This window comes from Sander vitreus, chromosome 2 (genome assembly GCF_031162955.1).
Source record: "Sander vitreus isolate 19-12246 chromosome 2, sanVit1, whole genome shotgun sequence".
NCBI classification, from domain to species: Eukaryota; Metazoa; Chordata; class Actinopteri; order Perciformes; family Percidae; genus Sander; species Sander vitreus.
Window position 1 is genome coordinate 27,565,855 of NC_135856.1, and position 24,435 is coordinate 27,590,289.

At 40.0% G+C, this 24,435-nt stretch overlaps 2 protein-coding genes and 1 long non-coding RNA gene across 4 annotated transcripts; 2 read left to right on the forward strand and 1 right to left on the reverse strand.

The window, feature by feature from the left end:
- The first annotated feature begins 11,673 nt into the window (after positions 1-11,673).
- Positions 11,674-14,932, forward strand: sfrp2 (secreted frizzled-related protein 2). The gene is made up of 3 exons (XM_078263553.1): positions 11,674-12,175; positions 12,392-12,472; positions 12,801-14,932. Exons 1-3 carry the CDS (start codon positions 11,674-11,676, stop codon positions 13,103-13,105), a joined length of 888 nt encoding a protein of 295 aa, XP_078119679.1. The 3' UTR covers positions 13,106-14,932.
- Positions 13,012-19,898, reverse strand: LOC144526244 (uncharacterized). The gene is made up of 3 exons (XR_013502743.1): positions 19,810-19,898; positions 13,786-13,876; positions 13,012-13,101 (listed from the first exon to the last, which is right to left on the reverse strand). It is a non-coding gene; the product is annotated as an uncharacterized LOC144526244 (long non-coding RNA).
- Positions 18,546-22,755, forward strand: tnip2 (TNFAIP3 interacting protein 2). Of its 2 annotated transcripts, none has more exons than XM_078263541.1 (6): positions 18,546-19,212; positions 19,853-20,158; positions 20,322-20,411; positions 20,606-20,869; positions 21,033-21,149; positions 21,639-22,755. In XM_078263541.1, exons 1-6 carry the CDS (start codon positions 18,895-18,897, stop codon positions 21,924-21,926), a joined length of 1,383 nt encoding a protein of 460 aa, XP_078119667.1. In that variant the 5' UTR covers positions 18,546-18,894; the 3' UTR covers positions 21,927-22,755. The 2 variants fall into 2 exon arrangements, with proteins under 2 accessions (XP_078119667.1, XP_078119658.1); XM_078263532.1 differs by having other exon boundaries at positions 18,548-19,212; positions 21,636-22,755.
- Positions 22,756-24,435: the final 1,680 nt, after the last annotated feature.

Consider the following 24,435-nt stretch of genomic DNA (forward strand, 5'->3'; position numbering starts at 1 on the left):
CTGCATTAAGGGCGTTTTCCTCTGTTACCACAGTAGGAGAATTTAGCACATGGGGGTTTTAATGTTGCCTTCTTCATATGAAAACAACGGGGAAGCGGTGATGACATGTTTGTGGATCCATTAGACTAGACTGAACATTCACAGTTGGCTCTGTTACAAAAGCGTTTATCTCGACGGAGGAGCAAATGTCTACGTTTGGAAATAAGCTATGAAGTAAAACTTTGCAGTGTAGTAAAATAAGACTTCCAGGCATTATATGATGGAAAACATGTAGTGTATACATTTGAAGTACAGAGCACAGTTTGAAATAATATTGATGAATACATAGATCAAGAAGTTATGCTTGGTTGAGGCTGATTAGGTTACTCTAGCCCAGATTTTCTTTTTCAGTCGAGCTCCATCGGGCTTATTAACAAATGACCGGGCTGAGAGTACAAAATCATAACGTACTCTTGTTCACCTTTTGGCTTTTTATAGGAAAACTCACTGAAAATGTTTGTCACTTATGTGGTAAGCTTTTTTACTTTTGTTGCACACATCCACATTTGCGTGTCATCATGAATAATAAACAGCTGACTGTGCTGGTGACAAATGGAAGCAGCATATTTAAGGATATTTATGCCTGAGGGGTCAAAGTGTTTAGAACATATTAACAGAGAAATGGATTACGCCGGAGAAATGATTTAAGAAGTTAAGGACATTTTTCATTGTGAAACTGGGCTGCCATTGGAATCCCTTGCAACGGCCATGAATCCAAGCAGCTGGTGTCCTCTGCCAGCTGCAAACCTTTCAGAGTATTGGATACGCAAAAACATCTAATCTGAGTATTTCTTTAAGATTATCTATACTATCCAGATTCTCTTGGCACTGCCTGGATTGCATCTGCAGAGTGATCTCATGAAGTGGCGTATGTATGACACGCCAATTTGTATGCCATTGTTGGCGTGTTATCAAGACGCATACTCGCTTTTTAGCGTGTTTATCAACACCGTTTGGCCTCCATTGACTTACATTACCTTGCGATTGCGTGTGAATTAACGCCGTAGTGAGTAGTATGAAAGGGCGAAAAATCCATGTAGGGAGGTTGGTCGGGGTGGAGGACTGGTAAAACACAGGACTTTCACCCAGGAGAGCGGGGATTGTGTCCCATGTGTGATGTTTCCTTTCCACGTTTGTTCTTTTCCTAAACCCAACCGGTTCTTCTTTTCCTAAACCCAACCCACGTGGCGTGTCACATTTCTGAAACTCAACCCCGTTCCTTTTGTCCTAAACCCAACCCGCGTGTAACGTTTCCTAAACCCAACCGTAGCCTAGTGATAACACGTATGCTCGTGACAACACGCCACGTGGCTTTAGAAAGTGGCATGCATGTTTACACTGTGACATTGCAGACTGCCGTTCGTCCGCTATATACAGCGTAGACATACACGCTGAAAGCTCAAAATGCGTACAGATAACACGCCACTTGGCTTTAGGAAAGTGGCGTGTAAGTCGTGATATCACGTTGGCATCTGGGATCAGATACATGTTATCCTGTGAGGGTCATCATTACATGTAATATGATAAATGTTATAGAAATATTATCAAATAATATCCTGTTTCATCTCACAGTATTATCTGTAGCTCAGTAGCTAGCTAGTAGTTTTAGGGTGTTGAGCCTACATTTATCAAAAGGAGCACTCTGTACTCTGATACTTACACTTTGGGTTCTTGCAGGATGTTTATATGAGTACACTATAGATAGTATTTTAATGTGTTTGAGTGTTGAATTTAATTATGTTTTTCCTCATGTACATGCAGTAACTCCTTCCCTTCTAAACCCTGCTTTTCTGACATGTATAAATGTTGTTGATATCTCGATTTTGTATTGATTTATTGTCTTGAAACAGAAAGTAAAAAAAAAAAAAGACCTGAGTGTGCAGAACATTTTCTCTTCATATTTGCTTTTCATGATCACCCAGTAAAACAAGACGAACAACGGACATAATTCCATGTGCTATTTTGTCCCTCGGCTCTTAGATCACTGGCATTCCAGAGCAAATTTCCTAGAAAACTGTGAAGTCTATATTCTGTGTACTCGTGCATGTGTGTAGATTTTGGCAAGTCAAGGGTATCTGAATAAAATGACTCTTAATTACATTTATGCGAATGGAGTTATCAGTCTCACTTGAAGTACACTGGGAGACGCTAAAACATTCAGTGTCAGGGGAAAGAAATCCTATCACATACAGCTGGAAAATGAAAAGATTATTATTATAGATAGCAACTACAAGTCACATCGTGTTTCATGGTTCAGAGTGGCTGTTTTGAAGTTTAGTGAGCAGAGGTTGTTCAGAGTTTGGTATAAAGTCTGTTTCTGTTCGGGTTGACACACACACTTCTCAGTTATGCCTCCAAACAAAATGTGTCCTTGTTGTGGTGTCACAACTGTGAATGAATACCAAACCTTTATTTACACTTCAGCCCGTGTCTGGTATTCCAGGGGTCACTGTGGGTCACTTGCTAACCCGCTGCTACCGTCGCTAAAATTAAGAGGGGTGGTTTTTCTTTTTAGTTTTTTTTCTAACCCCAAAATTCCTGTGATGAAGGTACGTGAGATTATATTTCACAACATAAACTGCCAAAAGGCAAATGATCCATGACTTCTGCCAGAGTGGTAATTTGTTCCTGTCACTGAGAACATGTCTTTGTAGGAAGTAAATTCTTTTGAAAACTTGACTTAATTGGAAAAAAGCATGTTTCAGGATCAAATAATTTGTATATTCCCATTTGCATTTACATCCAATAAACAGCCAAAATGACGAATAAAAGAAAATCAAACAAACAATAAATCATCACATTTGAAGTACAAGTAAGTAAGTAAGAAAGTAAACCAAGTCAAACTCAAGATCCAACAACAGCATAATACAAAAAAAAAAAAAAAAAAAAAAAAAAAAAAAAGCAATGTTTCAGATTGAAATCCAAAAATGACAATTAAAGCCACGTCCACATGGACCAAAATTATCTTTTTTCCCCCGTCTTCCCTGGCATCGTTTCAAGAATAGTTGCGTCAAAGCCCGTCTACGTCTAAAGCCGTTCCACTCCCTGTTCAGCCCCATTGTACCGAATTTGGTTGCAGTTACACCAGAGATCCACTGGGGGTGATCGTGGTCCAGTGCTAAATGAATGGGACTATATGGAGCTAGACGGCTAAATTTGTCTCTTTCGCCTGATTGTCGTTGAGAAATCTCAGATTTGATTGTAGTTTTTGCAAGTTCAACATGGATTGTAGGTCAAAAGTTGAATGAACGAGTACTTGTGTCCTTTTGATTTCTTACAGGTTGAGTCGTTGTTGCCCACAACACGCTAGCATTCTGCTAATGATTGCTGATTGGTCAGTGAAATTACGATCACAGATCCCACTTGACGGCATCTAAACCAGAACCAGAATGTCAGAGTGAATATTTCGGCGTGGTCTTTAAAACATTAGCAAACCTCTTTCTAGCACGTGTATTAACAGGGAGAGCCTAACCTGTCAGCTGTGTTGTCGATGCCTAGAGAGAGAACAAAGGAAGCGACTCAGAGCTTGCCGTAAAGCAGTATCTCTGGCCGTATATGTGTATGACGTCATTGACATTTGAAAAGGCTTGTTAGAACAAAAAAGTCACTTCACACAAAGTCACAAATCTAACACCCAGCAGTGTGTATTTTCTTAGCCTCCCCTTTCAAATGCAACATTCAAATTACTAGACAAAAAATGATATCCTGAGAAAAGTGGATTTTGAGGGGTATAGCTCCATAAACCACCATTCATTCTGCACTCGCCTGTGAGCGCCCCCTATATGGATCAAGAGTGGAACTGCAACCAGTTCAGAAGCCGGAAGTAACGAGAGAGTGGAACTTCTTCCCTTATTAGAAATTCTTTGGTTGCGTCCAAACGGATCCATTTGTAAATGACTCAACACGCTACTTCATATTCCAGGCCTATAGGTGGCGCCGTGTCTGCTACAGAAATTCACCAAAAAAACAGAGAAGAAGAGGCGGAGCATGCGCATAAAGCTTGCGGCGTTTTCGAATTTGTTCACCCTGGGACCAGGTTTCAAAAAAGTGCATCTTCAGGCAGTGCGTTTACAGGATTCGTTTGGACAAAACGTGCGTTTACACCAAATGGATGGCCCCTAAGAATGCTCTAAAAAGCCATGTTAGGGAAAAAAAAGTTACAGCAACTTACTCCTACTTACAGCAAAGTGTCAAGTAATTTACGTGACCATAAAGTTGAATCAGCTCGGAGCAGGAACAATCCATCAAAGACAACGATTTACCCTACATCTGCCATACTGCTGATTTTTGTACATTGTAATTGATTGTAATTTTCATTTTAAAATGTGAATTTTATTTGTGCAAAATCCTCAATATCTCCATTATCAAGTAATACGTTAAATCAACAACAATCTAATCTATTTATAAACTAGAAATAGAGATGAAATTCTAGGAAATTGCCTGAAATGGAAACTAAAAGGAAAGCACACTGGAGAACATAACCAACGCCAGCAGTCATGTTGTCTCCGCCCCTGTTTAATGCAAGCAAAGAGAACAAAAACATCATATCAAATGTTCAAATCAAAGGCAAAAAAAAAAAAACCCAGCCAATTCTGAATTAAACACTACTCTTAACTGAATTTAATTAGGTTTTATTCTTTAGGTTGTGAGTAGGGGAAAAAGTGAAAAGAAATTACTTGTATCTTTCTCTATAAAACTTGCAGGACAGAACTTGACTATAAACTTCCTTAAAAGAGCAGGAAACTCCCCACACTGAAGATAAATGTATCTTTTACATTGTTTAAACCGTCTTCAGATTTTCATTCATGAAAGATTCAGTAAAAGCTCATGCACTCATTAAGAAGAGAACGGGGACATCCCTTTTGTGAGGACCATGTGAAGGTGGCGAGCGGAAGGACTAGTTAGTGCCCTTCTCCATATGGGGTGGAGATCAGGTACGGGTCATTCAGAAAACACTTCTCTGACAGCATTGATTCTGGCACTTGGGTCTAAATTGTAAAATGTCCCCCGAGAGCCCTTCACAGTGTGAGTCTTCCAGCTTCAGTATCAGTCAGGGGTCAAAGAGCAGGGCCCTACAGAAGGATCTGCTTGTCACACTGATCCATGGACATCCTGCGAGCATAAACCTGCCCCGCTCTCTGCTGTCTTTTATGATACCATGACACCGTTTTTGGATCCTGTAACACAAATCTGGCTGGACTTTTGACGAGCCTTGAAGTACTCAGATTGTTCCCAATACTAATTATATCCGTCTGTACGGTGATCACCACAAGCCATTAGAGCAGTTAGCTCTGCATTTTGGGAAAACTTTCTTGCCGAGAGTTAAATGAGAACATTGACACCACTCTCGTAAAGCTAAAGCTCATGAATGAACATGTTCTGTTTCGTTTGTTTAATCTGTACAAAAAAGCGAACGGCAAGAATCTTCCCAAAGTCTAGTCACAGTTCTCAAGTCTTTCTCTGTATGAATTAAACAAACGAGATATGACCTATTCATTAATTTATAGTCTGGAGCAACGGAAGTACATTGTCAGGATAAAGCCTGACATCCAACGCAGGACGGCCCTCACCTTCCGCTCTCTGTGGGTTGCCGTTCTTAAAACCCCTTCGCTTCGGGAAACAATAACAAACTTCGAGCTAGCAAGCTACACGCTGAAAATGGCAAGTTTTGAAGAAAATTTGGCTCGTGCAACAAGGCAGACCTGCTTGGTTCTTTCGGGGGAATGATTGTAAAGATTTACAAGGAATATGTTTACAGCATTTACTATCTAACTGGGACGTTTTGGAGCGATTGAGGAGGATTGCTGTGGACGAAGTACACACAGCGATAGACTAGTAAGAGAAAATAACGTTTAACCATGTATCCAGCTAATTGAAATAGCTCACGTTACTGTATTGTGTGAACAGTTAACTTCAGTTAATATTTTATGTGGTGTTTTCTTTTGCGGGGTGCAAATGTTCCACCAAAACGACCAAAGATTCCTTCCCGAGACTATTTAGCAGAGCCATCGTCGCTGCATCCGGAGCTTAGTGCCGCCGACGATTGTGATTGGTTTAAAGAAATGCAAACAATCCAGAGCGTTTTTACTCCTATCCCAGAATGTTTGTGTGGAGCCAGCCCTTACTCCCTAGCGCTGTGATGCTAGGTCTGGCAATGCGAGACTAATTCATGAATGAGTGAGCTTTAGAGGTGCTGACAGGCAGATTTTGTTACCTTTGGACAGAGCCAGGCTAGCTGTTTTCCCCATTTCTAGTCTTTATGCTAAGCTAACGGCTGTTGGTTTATACTTATACTTCTACAGACATGAGAGTGGGATCGATCTTAATCTTCTCATCTAACTCTTTGCAAAAATGCAGCAAGCATGTAAGCATACAGTACCAGTAAAAGGTTTGGACACGCTTTCCCATTCAAGTGAATAAGAAAGCGGGTCAAACTTTTGACTGGCACTGTATGTCAAATTATTGCTTTCCATGACTCGTAAGTGACTGTTTAATTAACATGAAATATTTCTAACATTGCATTTCAATACTTTAATAACAGAAAATACAAATAATCTTGTGCCCTCTCCACATATTTGTACTCTAATATGCATGTGGTTATCCCATGTCCCACAGCTGCTCTGAAACCCCATCCTGAGTCAATTAGACCTGTACAATAGGAACATCAATTACGCCAAGCAGGCACAATCTATATGACTCTGGAGCTCTAATGAGATTAATTCTTCTTGGATGGGATACATTCTTTCCCAAATGTCAATGTAGAAGGAGTGATTGAAGTTAACAAGCTCATTAGTGCACTTCAAGACAATGTTCAGAGCTGAATGGTTGATTCTCAGTTGGCAATCAAGGGGCCGTTGAAAAGGAAAGAGTGTGGATCTTTTTTTATTCTGGGCTACTAAATAACCCCTTATCTTATCAGGCAAGTTATCAGATAGCACCATTTTTTGTAAATGTGTAGATCATCGTTACGAAGTCCAAACAAAGTAGTAAAATACCAAGAGTCTGCCGTACACTCAAAACTGGCAGTGATTCAGCGCAATCACTCATAGGAGAGATTTCAGACCAATAAGTTATACTGTAAAATATATTTTTTTCCTTTAAAGGATATAAGCCTGGCATTATTCTACATTTTCCATATGCAACAAATCCCGTCAGAAACCAACATTATATTAATCGGTCTCTCAATAATCTCCAACTTCCCCAGCCCATTTACGGCCGAAGCCCATTTGTTCCTACTGAAGACATGAATCTTTAAAATGGCAGTTTCATTTTTAAAAAGAGGCTCAGTCATTTCCTAAAGCAGCTGACGTGTTTAGTCAACACTACTCAAACAGGAGTAAATAGTGCATTTCTTGGGGACAATTTAAATCTGCGGATTAATACACATTTGGTGCACTAGCGTGTATTTATAGCAGCAGGATGGTGTATGTGTGATTGATTCAAAATAAACTACAGTGTCCATATTCATGGCAATAAAGGAACATTCTTCCCAGCAGCATTGTGGTTTTAATAGTTTTTGGCCAACAATAGAGGTCTACAGTATGACACAGGAATAGGCTTACACAGACAATACTTGTTAGAAGGATCACTTCATTGTTGGTTAAGGTCTTTTCATGGGATTTTTTTGGATAATAAGAAAAATATAGAATATCACCAGACCTATCTTATAATATGTTCCGATCAGATGTCATTTTGTCCAAATCAGGAGCTGGGTAGTCTAGCTGTATAATAATGGGACTATGAGGAATCTGCTAACAAACAGGACTTTTCCAAAACACACTTGGTTTGGTTTACACTATAGCGGTCCTGATGCCTTTGATGCTGCTCACACTGAGCGACGAGTCTTCATGAACATTCAATAAATTGATTCCTCAAACATTTTCACTGGGGGTTTTATGGCTTTCTTTTGAACCTGCACCATACATCCTGTGATTGTTTTTTCAAGCCCTCTATTTTTTCTCTATTCTCTAAAGGGTGGATGGAGGTGGAGGGGAAAGAGAAAGAACGAAGGGTTACTGGGCTACAGATGGACCACTAGGTCCGACAAGCTGTGTCTCATTTTCACATAGAGTTGTAATGAAAACCTGCTGGGGTGACTTTAAGCAAAGGCCTAGGATCAGCTTACCTCCATCCCGAGCCTCTGACCTTAACGGTCTGTGAAACAGTATTGTTATCTGTGTTGGAGGAATAAAGCTTTGTGCTTGGTAAAGTTTGATTTTAGTTGAAGTCCATTTATCCCCTTTTAGAGCCTTTGCTTTTTGTCATTTTAAAAGGCGAGTTCAAGTATCCAGGATGTATTACTTTGACTACTTTACCACATGTTTTGTATATATATCTGATGTTGGGACAGCAAGAGTTCAAGAGGATTTCCCGCAGCATTCGCAAGCTGCAGTGCTAGGAAGGGAAACAAAAACTGCATGTGTCACTGTTGAAGAAAAGGGTTTAGTTGAGCTTTTTCCAATGATCCCGTTTCAGTTGCCACACAAGCTGCAATTATAGATATATCAACACATGTCCCATATGAGTTTGCATACACAGCCCAAGAGTACATTTGGAGTGTTTACAGCTGATAACATTTAGTCGCCCGAGAAAGGTTAGCATGTGACCTGCCACACCACAGGTACAGTTTAGCCAGCTGACCTGCTGCTCAGCTAAAGGGAGTCCAGTTGCAGGTTAATGGGGGATGTTCGCCCTTAAATGGCCATATAAGTGTTTCTACAGAGACCTGAATAGAAATAACACACTTTGAAGGAGAGGGGATGCGAGGGGGAGAGCTGCCCTATAAAAACAGGTTAAACCTTTGACACAGACAAGTTAGGTCCCTGCTCTTCAGACCAACTTTGGCTCTACATTAAAAAAAAACACAACCCTCTCATTCATTTGAATGTGTGGTCTGGTGCTGCAGCGGGGGGTGCCAACGCAGAAGGCTACGGCAAAAAAATGTTTTTTTAAAATGCAGGGTCGTCTGGCAACGTGACATCATCCAGCAAGGTGATGTGGTGGCTAATCAAATGCATGGATCTGTTACTAAAACTTCCTGAATCGTATTGTTTTCTCTCTGAATGCCAGCTCAATCCTGATAGGCTTGGGAGACATTTTTTTCTCTTTTAAAGGAATTATAACCTGTATTTTTTTAATGATATAATAACACAGAACCTAATCCCTGTGTGTAATGTGAAAGGTTTCACACATAGTGATGAGTCCACACAAATTATAAGCCAACTCTTCAGTTCCCGCAACTCTACTGTTATGGTTCACTCTCATCGCTCTCATAGCCTCGTTCTCAGTTGTTTTCAGTGAAAAAGCCCTAAAAAACCCACTGTGCACTATACTGCTCAGCACCAAACAGACAGACAGCAGATATTTCCGTCAGGAGTTGGTGGAGACCAAAAACAGAGTAAACATCGCTGTGGACAGTTTTAATTGAAACCCCTTTTTTCTAAAGAAACAGTCCCAGTGGAAAGTGTTCATAGCATGCACTGTGGATCACCCAACAGTAACTAAAACACTGTTTCTAGACAGATGTTGAGAACTTTTTCAGTGTCATTTTTCAAAGCTTTGAGCATCTCGTATTCAATTCTATTCACCTCCAACTTAATCCTGTACCGTGGTGGTAGCAGAAATTTCAGAGACCTATATCTCATGACATCTTACAAATAAAGCCAAAACTGTCCGCATGGCTAGATACAACTACAGGTAAGTGACAAAAACATGTTTATTTTTTTGTAATTTGTGTTAACTGCCCCGTTAAACAAAAAGAAAGTTAGAAAGTGTATTAAAAGTCTTACTGTAAAGAAGTATCGCTGTAGCCTGCACCTGTAGCAGTTACATAGCTTTGTTCTCATGTACAGTAACCAGTTTCTGGAAGTGAGCAATATATATATATTTACGATAAATGTCACGAGACAATAAGGTGGATTCATGAGTCAGGGTGATGCATCTCATTTAATTCAGACTTCTTTGTTAAGGAGTTGGGAAACACTTACTGTATCTACAGTAGCAAAACAATCAAACGCCTCATTTAAGGGTGGAGCACTTTATTCATAAAACATATTTACACATGCCACGTTCACAAAATCGTTTTTTTTTTTTTTTTCATTCGTTCAGGCTTGTTTTTGTACGGAAAGAAAAAGAAGTGGCACCTCTTTCCAAAATATCGTCTTTGTTCAGTTCTGCTAAAAAGGAAATTGGCACACCTAGAGCTATAAACTTTAATGACAGGTTAAATTCAGAGAAAATATACTAAAACTGTGTTTTCTATTCAAATATCTTTCCCCACTACTTAAAACAAGTGACTCATGAGCTTTTTGAATGATTGAATGAGCTGCTGAGGAGGTTCTTCTGAGAGACTGGATTGTGACACAGGGATCAACATGTGGTACTTTGCACACTAGATGAATTTGTTTTTGTTTTTCTAGATTCTTTTTTGGGGCTTTTCTGCCTTTAATCGATAGGACAGGGGAGAAAGGGGAGACAGCAAAGGGGAAGACATGCAGGAAATTGTCACATATTACCCACTGAGCCAACCCAGCCAGCAGTAGATGAGTTTTAGAGTAGTTTGATGCTCATTGATGCAATGCTTCTGAGGCTTCAGCTACACACATGGTATTTAATTGACCTCCATTGCATTTGGGTGTATTGGGGGGAGAGCTACAGAAGTCTCAGTGGCACATATCTTTAAATCTGGGTATAAGTCAAATCAAAAATATCTGAATATCTAGGAACGACAAAGGGGTCAGTGGGGAAATATGTATCTGTAATTTGGGGGAATTGACCCTTTTAGCTAGAAAGTCCTTAAACTGAGATCACACGCGAGATTTGAAGTGTTCATTCACTGCAGAGCAAGAGGAGGGTCAAGCCTGAGAAGAACCACACGGCTGTCTGCAGACCAGACTGTAGCTCAAGGGGGTCTGAGAGCGGATAGGAGCCAGAGCTGCAGTGCAAGGAGCAGGCAGATTTGGTTTCACCCCTGGGTGTGCTGAGCCGAGTGGAGGTCTGCTTCTCACACCATGGCAAACAATATATCACCATGTGGTATGAACCTGCAGACCTGCCCGGAGGATTTCACCACTCAACTCCTAATGATGGAAAATGAACGCTCCACTGAGCTGAGCTAAATGCACCCACTGACAGCATTCCCAAACTTTTTACAGCATGGGTCTAAAAACAGCTAGTTAAGGGATCACTCGGGATATAGTGCTGTTGATTTGGGCGTAATGAGGGAAAACCTGTCAGACACGTTTTGTTATGATTTCCATGAATGGCAGGAGATGAAATAGAGGAGAAAGTGTTAAGCAAACGACTGGTGATAAAATACTATGAGCTATAATTAGAAATCAAAAATACCTGTAAGACCCAGAGGAGGAACAAGTGAGTATTTGATTTCCTTTGGACTGAAGGGCCCCATCTGTCCACAGAGTTCACCTGATATGAGGAAACCAAGTGCTGAATAGAGAGAAGGTTCTTTACGCACAGCATACACAGACTCCTCCCAGACTAGCCTGGAAGAAAACCTCTTGCTACAGTAGGAGCTGACCACTGACACAGACTCCATCCGCGCTGACTGATCCTCAACAACCCCTGATTGCGCATTTATATCTTGCAGGGTATTTTATTTTTTTACGTGCATGCAAAATGAAAGCGTTTATTTCCACAGTGACAGTGTTGTGGCTGATAACAATACCCTGCATGGAAGCTATCCACGGAATGTACAACTTCGGCCAGCATGAATTATTCTACAAAAAGAACAACTGCAAGCCAATTCCTGCAAACCTCCTGCTGTGCCACGACATAGAGTACACAGAGATGCGCCTTCCGAACCTGCTCGGACACGAAACCATGAATGAAGTTCTGCAGCAAGCTTCGTCTTGGATCCCGCTGGTTCAGAAGCAATGTCACCCCGACACAAAAAAGTTCCTGTGCTCCCTTTTCGCTCCCGTCTGTCTGGACGATTTGGACGAGCCCATACAGCCGTGCAGATCTCTGTGCGAGAGCGTCAGGAACGGCTGCGCGCCCGTGATGTCCGCGTTTGGCTTCCCTTGGCCAAAGATGTTGGACTGCGACCGTTTCCCACTCGACAATGACCTGTGCATACCGCCTGCAGGCATTGACAGCGTTGTGCCAGTCACCAAAGAAGGTAAGGCTTTGTAGAACTGTATTTCAGAAGCAAATTTGCCATCCCCAAATATTGAAAAGTGCCAAATATAAATGCCAAATCTACTTAGTGGCGCATACATATTAATAGATCATCTGTCCATGTTACTACTACTGTTACTGTTACTACTTTGCACATTTTCTGTAGAATTATAGCATATTGTGTCATTTTTTTTACCTAATCTAATTTCTCTTTCAGTGCCCAGAGTGTGCGATGCTTGCAAGGAAACAGACGAAAATGACAACGAAATAGTTGACAACCTGTGTAAGAATGACTTTGGTAAGTAGTCCAGCCAACTATTATTATTATTATTATTATTATTATTATTATTATTATTATTATTATTATTATTAGAGCAGTAATTCCCAAAGTGAAGATCAGGGGCCCCAAGTTGAATGTGTTTCTTTCACTCGAAGGTGCAGAGAAAGAATGTGTTTTGTGACCATTTCCCTCCCTATTACCTCACTTTTTTATCTCCCCTATTGCATGCATTTTTAGCACTAAACCATATAGAAATACATAAGCATTCTCACGAGGCTCAAATGGATGATCTCTATATAGTTTTTGTGAAAACAAATCCCTTATTTTCTCTCCTGTCTGTACCAAGCTCTGAAGATCAAAGTGAAGGAGATCTCCTACATCAACGGTGACACCAAGATCGTACCGGAGAACAAGAGCAAGACCATTTACAAGCTGAACGGCGTGACAGAGCGTGAGCTGAGGAAGACGGAGCTGTGGCTGAAGGACGGCCTGCAGTGCATCTGTGAGGAGATGAACGACATCCACGCTGCCTACCTGGTCATGGGCCAGAAGATGGACGGCCATCTGGTCATCACCTCGCTGAAGCGCTGGCAGAAGGGACAGCGAGAGTTCAAGAGGATTTCCCGCAGCATTCGCAAGCTGCAGTGCTAGGAAGGGAAAGGAAACAAAAACTGCATGTGTCACTGTTGAAGAAAAAAGTTCAGTTGAGCTCTTTCCAATCATCCCTTTGCAGTTGTCACACAGGTTGCGATTATAGATTCCTCTCTAGATTCCAGCTAAGATGTTTCTCCTTGGCCTCAGACAACACACCACTTCCTGTGTTTTACATTGGTTTGTAGTTATAAATGCCCAATATCTTAAAAGAAAAAATATATAGTATAATTCTCATAGATTTTCATGTTGTGAAGGGTGACACATATGCCCCAATATACTCAAATTCGTCAATAAGGCCACACTATTCTTAAAAAAAAAAACTCATCTTTCAGTGGCTAAATCACACAGGTTGGCCATATCTTCTGAGCAGGGCACACATGTATATCTAGTACAGACAGTAGTAAGTAAGTATAGGGGGGGACAAGTCCTTTAAATTGTAGTAATGTGAGATTTTGTGATGTTCATTGACTCCAATTCATTTTGCACTTAGTGAGTAGTGGGTGCCACCTAATGGCCAGTATTAGCCTAAAGTTATGTGTCTCTGGGCAGCTGTCGTTGACAGCTCATTAATTGCACTCAGCTGGTGTCCAAGGTGTAAAGGAATCACTAAGTACATGGTTAGAGTGAAAATTAGCAGAGCTTTGACTCTAAAACAATCCTTGGCAGATGTGGCTTACTGTTAAATCTTGCGATGCGGGTGAGTTCAAGACCTTTTTTCTTTTCTCTTCTGGTATTCCCTGGGATCTGCGTTATAACCTACAAATTAAACTGAAAAACAAAATGTCATGGGGCATTCCTCAAACAAGATTAATCCATCAGAAGTTGTTTGTTTAGGATTATTCAAAACTCCTAGAAGGAACAAATTACATCACAAGGGTCAAAGGCCTTAGCTGCTTAACTGATTAAAGTAACTCAAGTTAAATTAATAAAAAAATAAAAAATAAAAGAGCTCTGGTATGAATTTAAGTCTTCCGAAATAAGGTATTTAGCATATTTGCTCTCATAGTACTACAGAAACGATTAGCTGATTGATATTGTGTGTTGCATGTTGAGTGAAGCTGTGACCCTGTGTGCATAGTGTGATGTTCAAAGACAGTTAGTGTTTTTGTATTCCTGTTTTCTCAAGCAAAAATGAGAAATAGCTGGCTATATTCTCTTCCTGTTCAACATTTTAATAGGCTACTCTTAAGTAATATTTTTGTACTTGAGCCACTGCATACTTTTTTACCACAGTATGATAAAAACCAATATTTTTCTACTCCAGACTTTCATATTTCATGTAAAACTTTTAAGTTGGGTTTTGGTTTGCATCTTCATTCATTGAGTGACACAAGTTGGTTTTTAGGTATTATTATTATTATTATTATTATTATTATTATTATTATTAGAGGATGAATATCTGAGTTTTGGTTGGTAGTGTTGATTTGATGAGCAGTAACTTCTTAGGCGCAAATAATCGTGTGTGTGTGTGTGTGTGTGTGTGTGTGTGTGTGTGTGTGTGTGTGCGCGCGCGCGCAATGTAAAGTAATTTTTGAAAGTATTACTGTGTAAATATCAAATACTGCCTTTTATTCTTTTATAACGTTTTCAGCGATTAAAAGCTGCCAACGACATGTTTTGAAATGACTCATTTTATTGTGTGTGGCAGGAAATAATATAGTCACGAATAAAAGAGGAATAAAAAAAAATAATATTTCTAAGGCCAAACCTACAGTATGCATTATTAATGTAACACCGCCATCTAGAGGAATTAAATGGTATAATCTGGTCATGATAATTGGAGGCATTTGGTGGTGATGTTTTTGCAACACTTTTTATTTACAGTTTTTTTGGTAAATAAAGCTTGGTCTGTAAGCATAGTGCCAGTTAAATGACATCCACATGTTGAATGATTTTCCTGCTTGCCTGATAGTACATATTGTGTCCTTACCTTTCTGAGAGATGCATGGCAGTTATGATGTTATGTTCCTGATGCCCATTTGTTTTTCACTACTTTGATAACCGTGAGAAGTTATTGTACTGTTCACAAAATATTGTTATTGTACTGTTCACAAAGTGAACAGTACAATAACAATATTCCAACAATATTCCAACAATATTCCTACATGTAATTTTATTGAGAGAAAAGATACCAAAAGGCACACTTATTGTTTTTGCCCATGGAAACGTTTACCTCCTTTTATTCAAGATCATCCAATTTATGTATTTGCTATTTTATGTTATTGGTTTGATTCTGTTCTTTTGTGTTTTTATGCTGCTATTACTGCCTGTATTTTATGCCTCTTCTTTTTTTGGGAACCCTGTGAGCAAGTGCCATTATACTATCTTTATTTGCCTTGACTTAATTCCAAAAAGGGCACCCTATAGCCTCACACAATGACACATATGAAAACATTAAACTCAAGACTTCTTTTGAAAACATTTTATTTCTTGGTGCATCAAATGTAAGAAATGTGTGAAATGTCCCATCAGTTTCCCCGAGTTAAAGTAAAACCGCTAATTTTGTGTGACCGAACATTCAAAAGCTCAAAAATAAATAAAACAATACACTGATGTATAAATTATGAGAGATGCAGCAAATTCTCACATTTGAGATGTTGAGCTGGAACGAACTTTTTTTTTTTTTTTTACTTTTGTCTTAGGAATTGATTAGCATAAGTGTTGATTTCATTTTCTACGTCAATGAGTTAATCAACTAATTGTAGTCAGGACTACAACAAACTATTTTACAGGTCTACCCGTCAACCTGTGTTAGGATGTGATGCAGTAAAATGTGTCCAGCTAGTTTATCATCCAGTTTATCATGTAATACCTTTTACATTTTTTAATGTGCTTTATAAATACATTTGGATTGGATGACTAACATTATACCAACAGGTCAAAAATATATTACCCACTGACCACAGAAGGTAGAGTCTTTTGCCACTCGTCCAGAAGGCTTAATCAGTGGTGGTGAGTCCCAGGCATTCCTGCCTCTCTGGGTCATCACATGTGTCACATTGGCTGAGTTTATTGGAGCAGCATGATCAGGGTGTGTCTGTATGTGAAACCGAAAAACGGGAGTGTCAGGATGGCATCTCAAATATTCAGACTACCTGTATTCAGAGTATCTACTGGAGAAGGGACTCCACATTGAAGTGCCTCGCTGGCTTCTGAATTGCACCGAAAGTAACTGGAAGCCAAAAAAAGAAAAAAAACTTTTCTTTAATCCCACCGTGACACCGTCCCACGTTTTTTACACACTTCACACCTTGATTCATGTCAGTCTGACAGCAATCATATGACTGCCACATGTGACATTATGTGTGACTGACTCAGACATACCTGGGACTCCCCACCGGCCAACTGACTGGCCTCTTAAATAAATGTCTAAAGGTCTTTAACTCTACACCCACAGTCTACACCCGTTGTTTCATTTTGACCTGATGATGATTAGACGTGCAGTGTTTGTTTAGTTCAGGGTCCAACCATGAAGGGAATGGAGTTTTGCTCGTGTAACAATATGTGTGTGAATTATTATGCATTGTGTGTGTGATACCACTGCAAATATCAATAAATATATCCTGAATTCAAAGCCTAGCCCAGCTAGGTAGATGTACGTTTACTCAAGTACTGTAGCCACTTTATACTTCTACACAACCTTTCGGATGTAAATTCTGTTCTTTGCACTTCAAGAGCTATATTGACTAGTTACTTAGCAAATAAGGATTTAACATATTAAACATGCAATCACTACAAAATGTTGCATTTTTGATACCAAACACTATATAAATGGATCGAATTAGCTCCACCTTGACCATATTCTGTGACAATTTCGGAACATTGTTCAAAATGAGTACTTCTACTTTTCTTTTAAACTTAGGATGTCATTCACAATATGACTTTTTTTATTTGTAACAGTATGTTTGTTATATACCGTTTTAAGTAGGCCTACATCATCTGAATACTTCTTTCATCACTGTGCTACAGTGACACTCATAAGTTTGTGAAAGTTGACTAAAAAGAGGAATATAAAAAATTATCTTTTGGAAATTGATCTTAATGCCTTAATTAAAAAAATGAACCCAAAATCCAACCTTTAAGAACACCAATTTTCTTTGTGAATGAATAATGTATCGTAAATAAATAAATGTTTTCCTTAAAATACAGGGGCCATAAGTAAGTACACCCCTATGTTAAATTCCCATAGAGGCAGGCAGATTTGTATTTTTAAAGGCCAGTTATTTCATGGATCCAGGATACTATGCATCCTGATAAAGTTCCCTTGGCCTTTGGAATTAAAGGTTGACATTTTTCCCTTTTTTTTTTTTTTAATTAAGGCATTAAGATCGATTTCCAAAAGATGAATTTTTTTTTTTTTATTCCTCTTTTTAGTCAACTTTAGCATGGGTTCATAAACTTGAGTGCCCTGTATATACAAAAACAATGAGTTATGTTGGTCTTTTTGAGCAAGCCATTTTAATTATCCTCTATAGTGTGACATTTATCATTTTTAAATTCTATTTAATTTTACAATTTTGAATGCATTTGAATTGTGGCATATTCTGTCAAATTAACATCTCGCAGGGAAGATGCTTGGATTATTGCCTGTTTTACCAGCATAATCTTCTGGAATACTCGCTATACATTATGACATCGTTGGAATATTCTTTTAAGACAATTATACGGTAAACTAGTACCATGACGTCACAATGACACTATAGGCGAATTCCTAAAATGTATATTGTAGATAAGGAGTTACGGTAACGGATATAGTGCATTTTCCAAAATTTCAGAAAGCAGAAATGCCCCACAGGATCATTAAGAGCCATACAAGGGTCACGTCCTGCTGTATGAATCAGCCAGCCTGGTCTAGACAGACACATACTCACTGGTGTGGCCGTAACTGCGCAACTCAGACTGTTCATACTCCTATTAAATGACATAATGAAGAGAAACGACTGCAATAATGATGCCTTCATAGCTGTTGGGAAAATCAACAACTTAAGTTTATGGGGAATTTGTTGTGACGCTACAAAAGCGTCTGATGACGTTTAGGGGGCGTGTTGCGTGGAATCCCTGTAAACTACCGTTGGGAAAATGTAAAGCTTTTGAATTAGTAGGCCTATTGTTTGTTATTCCATGCAAAATATTAGCTAATACTTATATATGATATTTGAAGCCACTTTCTGTTGTAGCCTACTACAATGACCTTTGGGTGGGGTCAAACAATTTTGTTTATGAGATGCATGATAGGAACGTTTCCCCCCTTTCACTCCCAGGCTCTGTGGCCCAATTTGCAAACGAAACAACTTCATATGAACACTTTTCGCTGTTTTACAATTTAGCAACTCTGTTGCTATTGCTAATCAAAAAGCACTTGGGTGCGTTGAAAAAATTGCACCTCTCGCTTCGAGAGTCCGAGTTTACGACTGCAATGAAGGCAGCACGCTATTTCTTTTATTAGCCTACGGTGGTAACGTTACCTAGCTTAAAACTTCTGTAGCCTGTATTCAAGATTCGTGTCTTTTTCTTTTCATTACCATTTGTCCCAGCAGGCTGTATAAAACCCCTTTTAACCTCCCAAATGACGGTCGACGGTGAATATTTTAGAGCAGGCAGGGCGGCTCAGTTTGACGAAGCTCAAAAAACTCCGCGGGGAAGTTCCCTAGGAAATCCCCCAAGACTGTACGGAGATATTATTCTCAACACCTTCGAGGTCCATTTCGAAAGACACGGGGCTAGAAGCGGAGACGTCAAATGCTGGATTATTAAAATACTTGTCTGTCAAATCTACGAAGCCAACTATGGATAACGTCAGAACAAACTCCGATAACGACATGCTGAAGGACAAACTGCGGAGTTGCAGCACGCTTAACACCCTGTATCATGAGACGCGGCAGGAAATCGACCTCCTGAACAAACAGATTTATGTGAAGGACAACATCATCGCAGATTTGAAAGCGAGGCTGGGGAGATATGAGAGGATCTACATGAATGTGGGAGATAACGAGTCTGTGGTCATCGGGCCGTCCAAGTCTTTGCTGGAGAGCTTGTGTAAAGAAATATGCAAACTGAAACAGAAAAGGAACGATGTGGAGTTAAAGGCATCTCGACAAACCGAGGTAATAAAATAGTTTTGAAAATGCTTAGCTAACTTCTATGTTGTTCCATGCAGATGAGTGTTTGTAGACAACGGAGACTAAAATTAGTACAGTGGCACAGGTCTGTTCCATGTAGGTACACGTCTTGGCAAGAACTAATACACTTTTAAAAACCCTATGACAGGTGTGTGTATGTGTGTGTGTGTATGTGTGTATGTATGTGTGTGTGTGTATGTATGTGTGTGTGTATGTATATGTGTGTGTGTGTGTGTGTGTGTGTGTATATATATATCACAAGTAGACCTATGATTGAAAGAAAATCAAACACAGAACAAATATTGGTAGCAATTTGTCCACGTGCTTAATGGCCAGTGAATGTTAAAATTTGACCTGCCACTCAATAGATGACCATTGTTTTTTGGGGGGCTGGTGAGTGAAGCAAATCTACCAGTGCATTTGCATATTTTACCAGCATTTGGCTAGTAGATGGTGCTAATTTTGAACCCTGGTAGCAATAATTAGAATAATACCATTTTTTTTTCTTCTATTTCTGCATGTATTTGTATGTAGCCTAAATTTTAAAACCTAAAATATGCCGAAATATTGCACATTACAAACCTGATATGGCCATGCAATGTAATCTCCCTGTCTTTGCTCCCAGGAGATCCAGAGGCTGACGGTGCAGCTCCGAGAAAAGGAGCTGGAGTTGGAGAGCATCAGGTGTCAGCCGGACCACGAGAAGGACCAGGAGATCCACCGACTGCGCTCGGCCCTGGAGGAGAGGGATCGTTCCGAGGCCACCCGAGCCGTCCTCTGCACATCCCTGGCGGAGGAGGCTGACCAGCTGCGCAGCCAGCTGGGTGCCACGGTGAAGGTGTGCCAGGAGCTGTTGGCCAGGATGGAGAAAGATAAGAAGGGGGGAGAAGGAGAAGTGGAGGATGTGGCTCAGCAGCAAAAGTCCAATGAGGTGTGTGTGTGTGTGTGTGTGTGTGTTTCGACTGTGTTGGATATGTTTTTTAATACTTTTTGGGGAGTGACTGTTGCCCTTTATTTACTTGTGTATATTAGACCTTATTAAAAGAGCACTTTTTAGGGCCCTGTTGTAACCTCTCATCCACCATTTTCTACAGATGACAGAGTCCTTCGACATGAGTGGTGTTACTGCCCAAATCTGTCAACTTCAGGAGGAGAATCAACAGCTAAAGCAGCGTGTGGCATACGTAAGTCTACACGGAGAACACGTTTACAAGTTGTGGTCAATGACAACACTTATTTCTCCCTGAAGTCAAACTTTTTTTTTTAAGATATTAAAATGACTCCTAAATTCAACAATAATGTGCTTACATTCCACATCACACTGAAATACCAAACAGGGTGTGCGATCTAACCTTTTTGTCGTAATCCCTGCTTTTAGGTACAAAGTCTGAATTCCCAGTGGCAGAAGTATGACTCCAGCAGGGAGGACTATATCCGAGGTTTATGCCAGAGGCTGAAGGAGACCTCTGGGCCGGGCTTGATGGCTGGACTTGGCTCTATAAGCTCCGGCTTGCTTCATCAGGAGATTTCCAGGCTCAACGGCTTACTCGAGGAGAAGATGAGCGAGTGTGCACAAACGAGGAGAGAAGTGGAGGAGATGAGGAGGCAAGATCAAGAGCGCATCCAGACTCTGGAACAGCAGGTCGGTGCTACATCGTGGCCGTCGGTACATCTCTGTATTCTGCTACACTGAATCTGAGATTACGGTTGTAGAATTCGACTGCATACAGCTCTTGAGGCACCTGATGTTTGTTTGTTTGTTTGTTTGTTTTTAAACTGATTTTTCTTTCTTTTCCTTAAATCAGGTCCTCATCTACGCAGACGACTTTAAGTCGGAGCGTGCCGACAGAGAGCGGGCACAAGGCCAGATCCAAGACCTGAAGGAGCAGGTTCATCAGTTAAAACAGCAGCTACACAAACAGGTGAGACTACAGCCTTTTAAACGAAAGTGGGTGAGTGCTAGGGCTGCACAATTAATTGCAATTGTATTGAAATCGCTATATAGACTAGTGCAATATCCAAATCTTAGGGGGGGGGGGCCGCAATATTTGTTAAAGGCAAAATATGTCAAACCATTCTGAATGACCACGTCTTGTGGTGCTGCAGAGACATCCCAGCCTACAAATCGGATCTTACAGACTTGTTTGGTACAGATCCTCGCAGGAATCGCACTATAATCATTGAAATATATTTTTTTCATATTTTCAAGGAAAATAATGATACAAAATTATCATTCCCTCCAATATCGTGAATCGTATCGCAATATCAGTCAAAAATGATCGCAATGAGATGTTTTCTTCATATCGGGCCGCCCTAGTGAGTGCATCTTTAGGCACATTACCTTGCATATATTCCCATTTTTGTTGGCTTGTGTAATCCTAACCGTGTATGTACCTAATTGTCTCCAGCAGGGAGCAAGCAGAGAGAACCGAGAAGTGGTTCCCATGTGCCGTGTGCACATAGGACACAGGATCTCCTCGCGGCGACATAAGGACTCTTCAGAGCCTCTGTTGAGGGCCACTGCTGAGATGCAGCAACAGCCGGCTGCCGCCGCAGCGGCAGTAGCAGCAACACCGAGCTCCGTGTGGAACCAATGTCCAGGCCTGTCGGAGTTACAGTGCCCGCGGTGCCTCGCCACGTTCAGCGATGCGGATGCCGCAGAGTACCTGAACCATTGTGAAGAGTGTGCCAAACTATAAGTGGAACAACACAGATTTTTGGAAGAGACAAAGTTATCTCTCGCTGACAGTAACTGAACACTGAAGAGCAGCACTACACGACAGAAAATAACCTGAGTGGAGTTTCCAATTCGGAAAGACTTGACTACAAATGAAACGACTGACTTGAGATGTTTGTACATAGTGAAGCAAAACTGTACAACCTAAAGTTCCCCTGTTGCAAGAAAATTAGTTCATCAGGCTTTTCTGAAGTCTGCATAGTTAAATATGCAGCGTCGGGTTCGTAGTGTTCTCCTGTGGCAATACAGGAGATTATTGTGGTGGGAAAGTGGATGCCAATGCAATACATAGAATATCATATACCTCAGTGTGTCAAATTAAAAACCTGTTGCACTTTCTTGACATTTAGCTAACAACTGAATCGTATGAGCAAGAGATTCACGACGCATAAGCTTCTTATTTTGGTGCTATTAGTTGTTTGTTTTTAATTGAACTTTACATATTTCTGTCCTGTAAATTATATATTAAGATTTAAAATATATAACAATTATATTAATATTTATTCTCTTTACATAAATAGGAAAAGGCAAAGCATTCATGCGCAATGTTTTATTGCCTTTTGTTTTTCACCAAAGCCATAAAATATATATATTTTCTTTCTGGTAACGTTTGGGATCCAAAATCTTAAAACACATTACAACTGGAAAAAATATGTTTGATCCACTTTTTGTAACAGTGTATGTAAAGATTGCATCCCAACTGACAATAATATGCTCATTTTTGGGAGATCTAGTGCTGTCTTTCTTGAGCTGGCACATTTTTTGTAATAAAAGACTGTTTACCCACACTTTATCTTATGGTGATTTATATAGCTTTAAGTATGTTTCATTATCACGTGGTGTATTTTAATTCTTGAGACAGTCTGCAGCCGCGAGCTGTAACCACAGATCATAGCCTAACCACGAAAATGTTGGCACTACTTAATCGAAGTCTGTGTGCATGTCTTTTTAGTGTCTGTGTGTGTGTGTCCATCTGTGTCACGTGTATGTGCTTGCGCACGGTGGAAAACCCCTTCCCGGTGTTGCCTGAATGGGCACGCTGTACTGTCACAGCCATATTCCCAGCTGTTGTGTGACTATGGCAAACACTACAGGGGTATGAGAAGACCAGAGAAAGACGGTAGCTCAAGTTACATCCACGAACCCTCAACCACTGTAGTCAGTCGCTGTGAAGTATCATTTTGACACAACGGGCCTATAGTGCTGTTTGGTTAATCAGTTGTCATGGGTTTAGTGTAGTAAGCACAGGAAGCTGGACATCCCCTTTTTTAAAGGAAGTAGGCAGTTGCAGTGCACAGAAAAGACATACCCAAACTACTGTCTTCTCTGTGTGTGTGTGTGAACATTACATTACATTTTTTTTTTTCTTCTTTTAAATCAGATAATTGCTAATTTAAAGCAAAAATTAGTTTTTAAAGAAGACGCATACATAACGCACACATTCTTGTCTTCTTGCAAAGGAAAAGTTGAATCGATGAGCAATAAATGTAGGAATCTTGCTCAATTCATTACTCCTTAGGGGTTTTGTCATTACCACTTTACCAATAGATTGTTAGCTAATGTTGCCAAACTGTAGCTAGATATTGCTGTACGACCAACTGTAGAACTCATATACTTGTCATTTATAGGATAACGGCAAATGTGGTTGCTAGTTGCATAGTCTTGCTTAAAATATTTTATAAAATATTATTTCTATATATTTGCTTTGTTTGCGTTCTTACCAAGAGTCAGGTGAGAAGATCAAGCTACCGCAAGCAGTTGGTTAGCTCAGTTTAGCACATCGACAGGGTAACGGTTACACGGTAAACAAGAATTCGCTGAGAAATAGCCTGCAACATTTTTGTTCCCCTTAAACACACAAGATAAAACATATTAGTTAGCTTTAGAGGTGCTGATAGGTGGATTTTGTAACATTTGACAGAGCCAGCCTAGCTGTCTAGCTAGCTTAGCTGCTATTAGTAGCTTCATATTTACTGTACAAACAGTGGTATTAATCTTATCTAACTTTCTGTCAGGAAGTGAATAAATGTATTTCCCAAAATGTAGAACTGTAAAATGTTTAATTTTAATGTTAATCTCAAATGTATGGATTTTTTTGAGAAAAAAATCTGTCTTGGTGGTCTATCTCAAAGTTTTCCACCAAAACCAGATTTTAAAAACAAAATTTTTAGTTAAATGCTTAAAATTACGTGTTGAAGGACTACTTCTGAAATTAAAATGATGAGGTTTGATATGACAGCTGGCACATTACCCAAATGCCCAAGCCCTCAAATGACACCAGGCAGCATCACATGCTAACTTACTCATCAGCTAACTGGGGAAGATATTTGTGGCTGAATTAGTTTCCAACACATTTATTTAATTTACATAACGCAGCTTGGCTCCAATTCATGTGCCCGCAGAACCATTTGTTCCAATTTTGGCTTTAAAGGGCAACTTCAGTATCTCGTACTATATAAGCCAACCACACG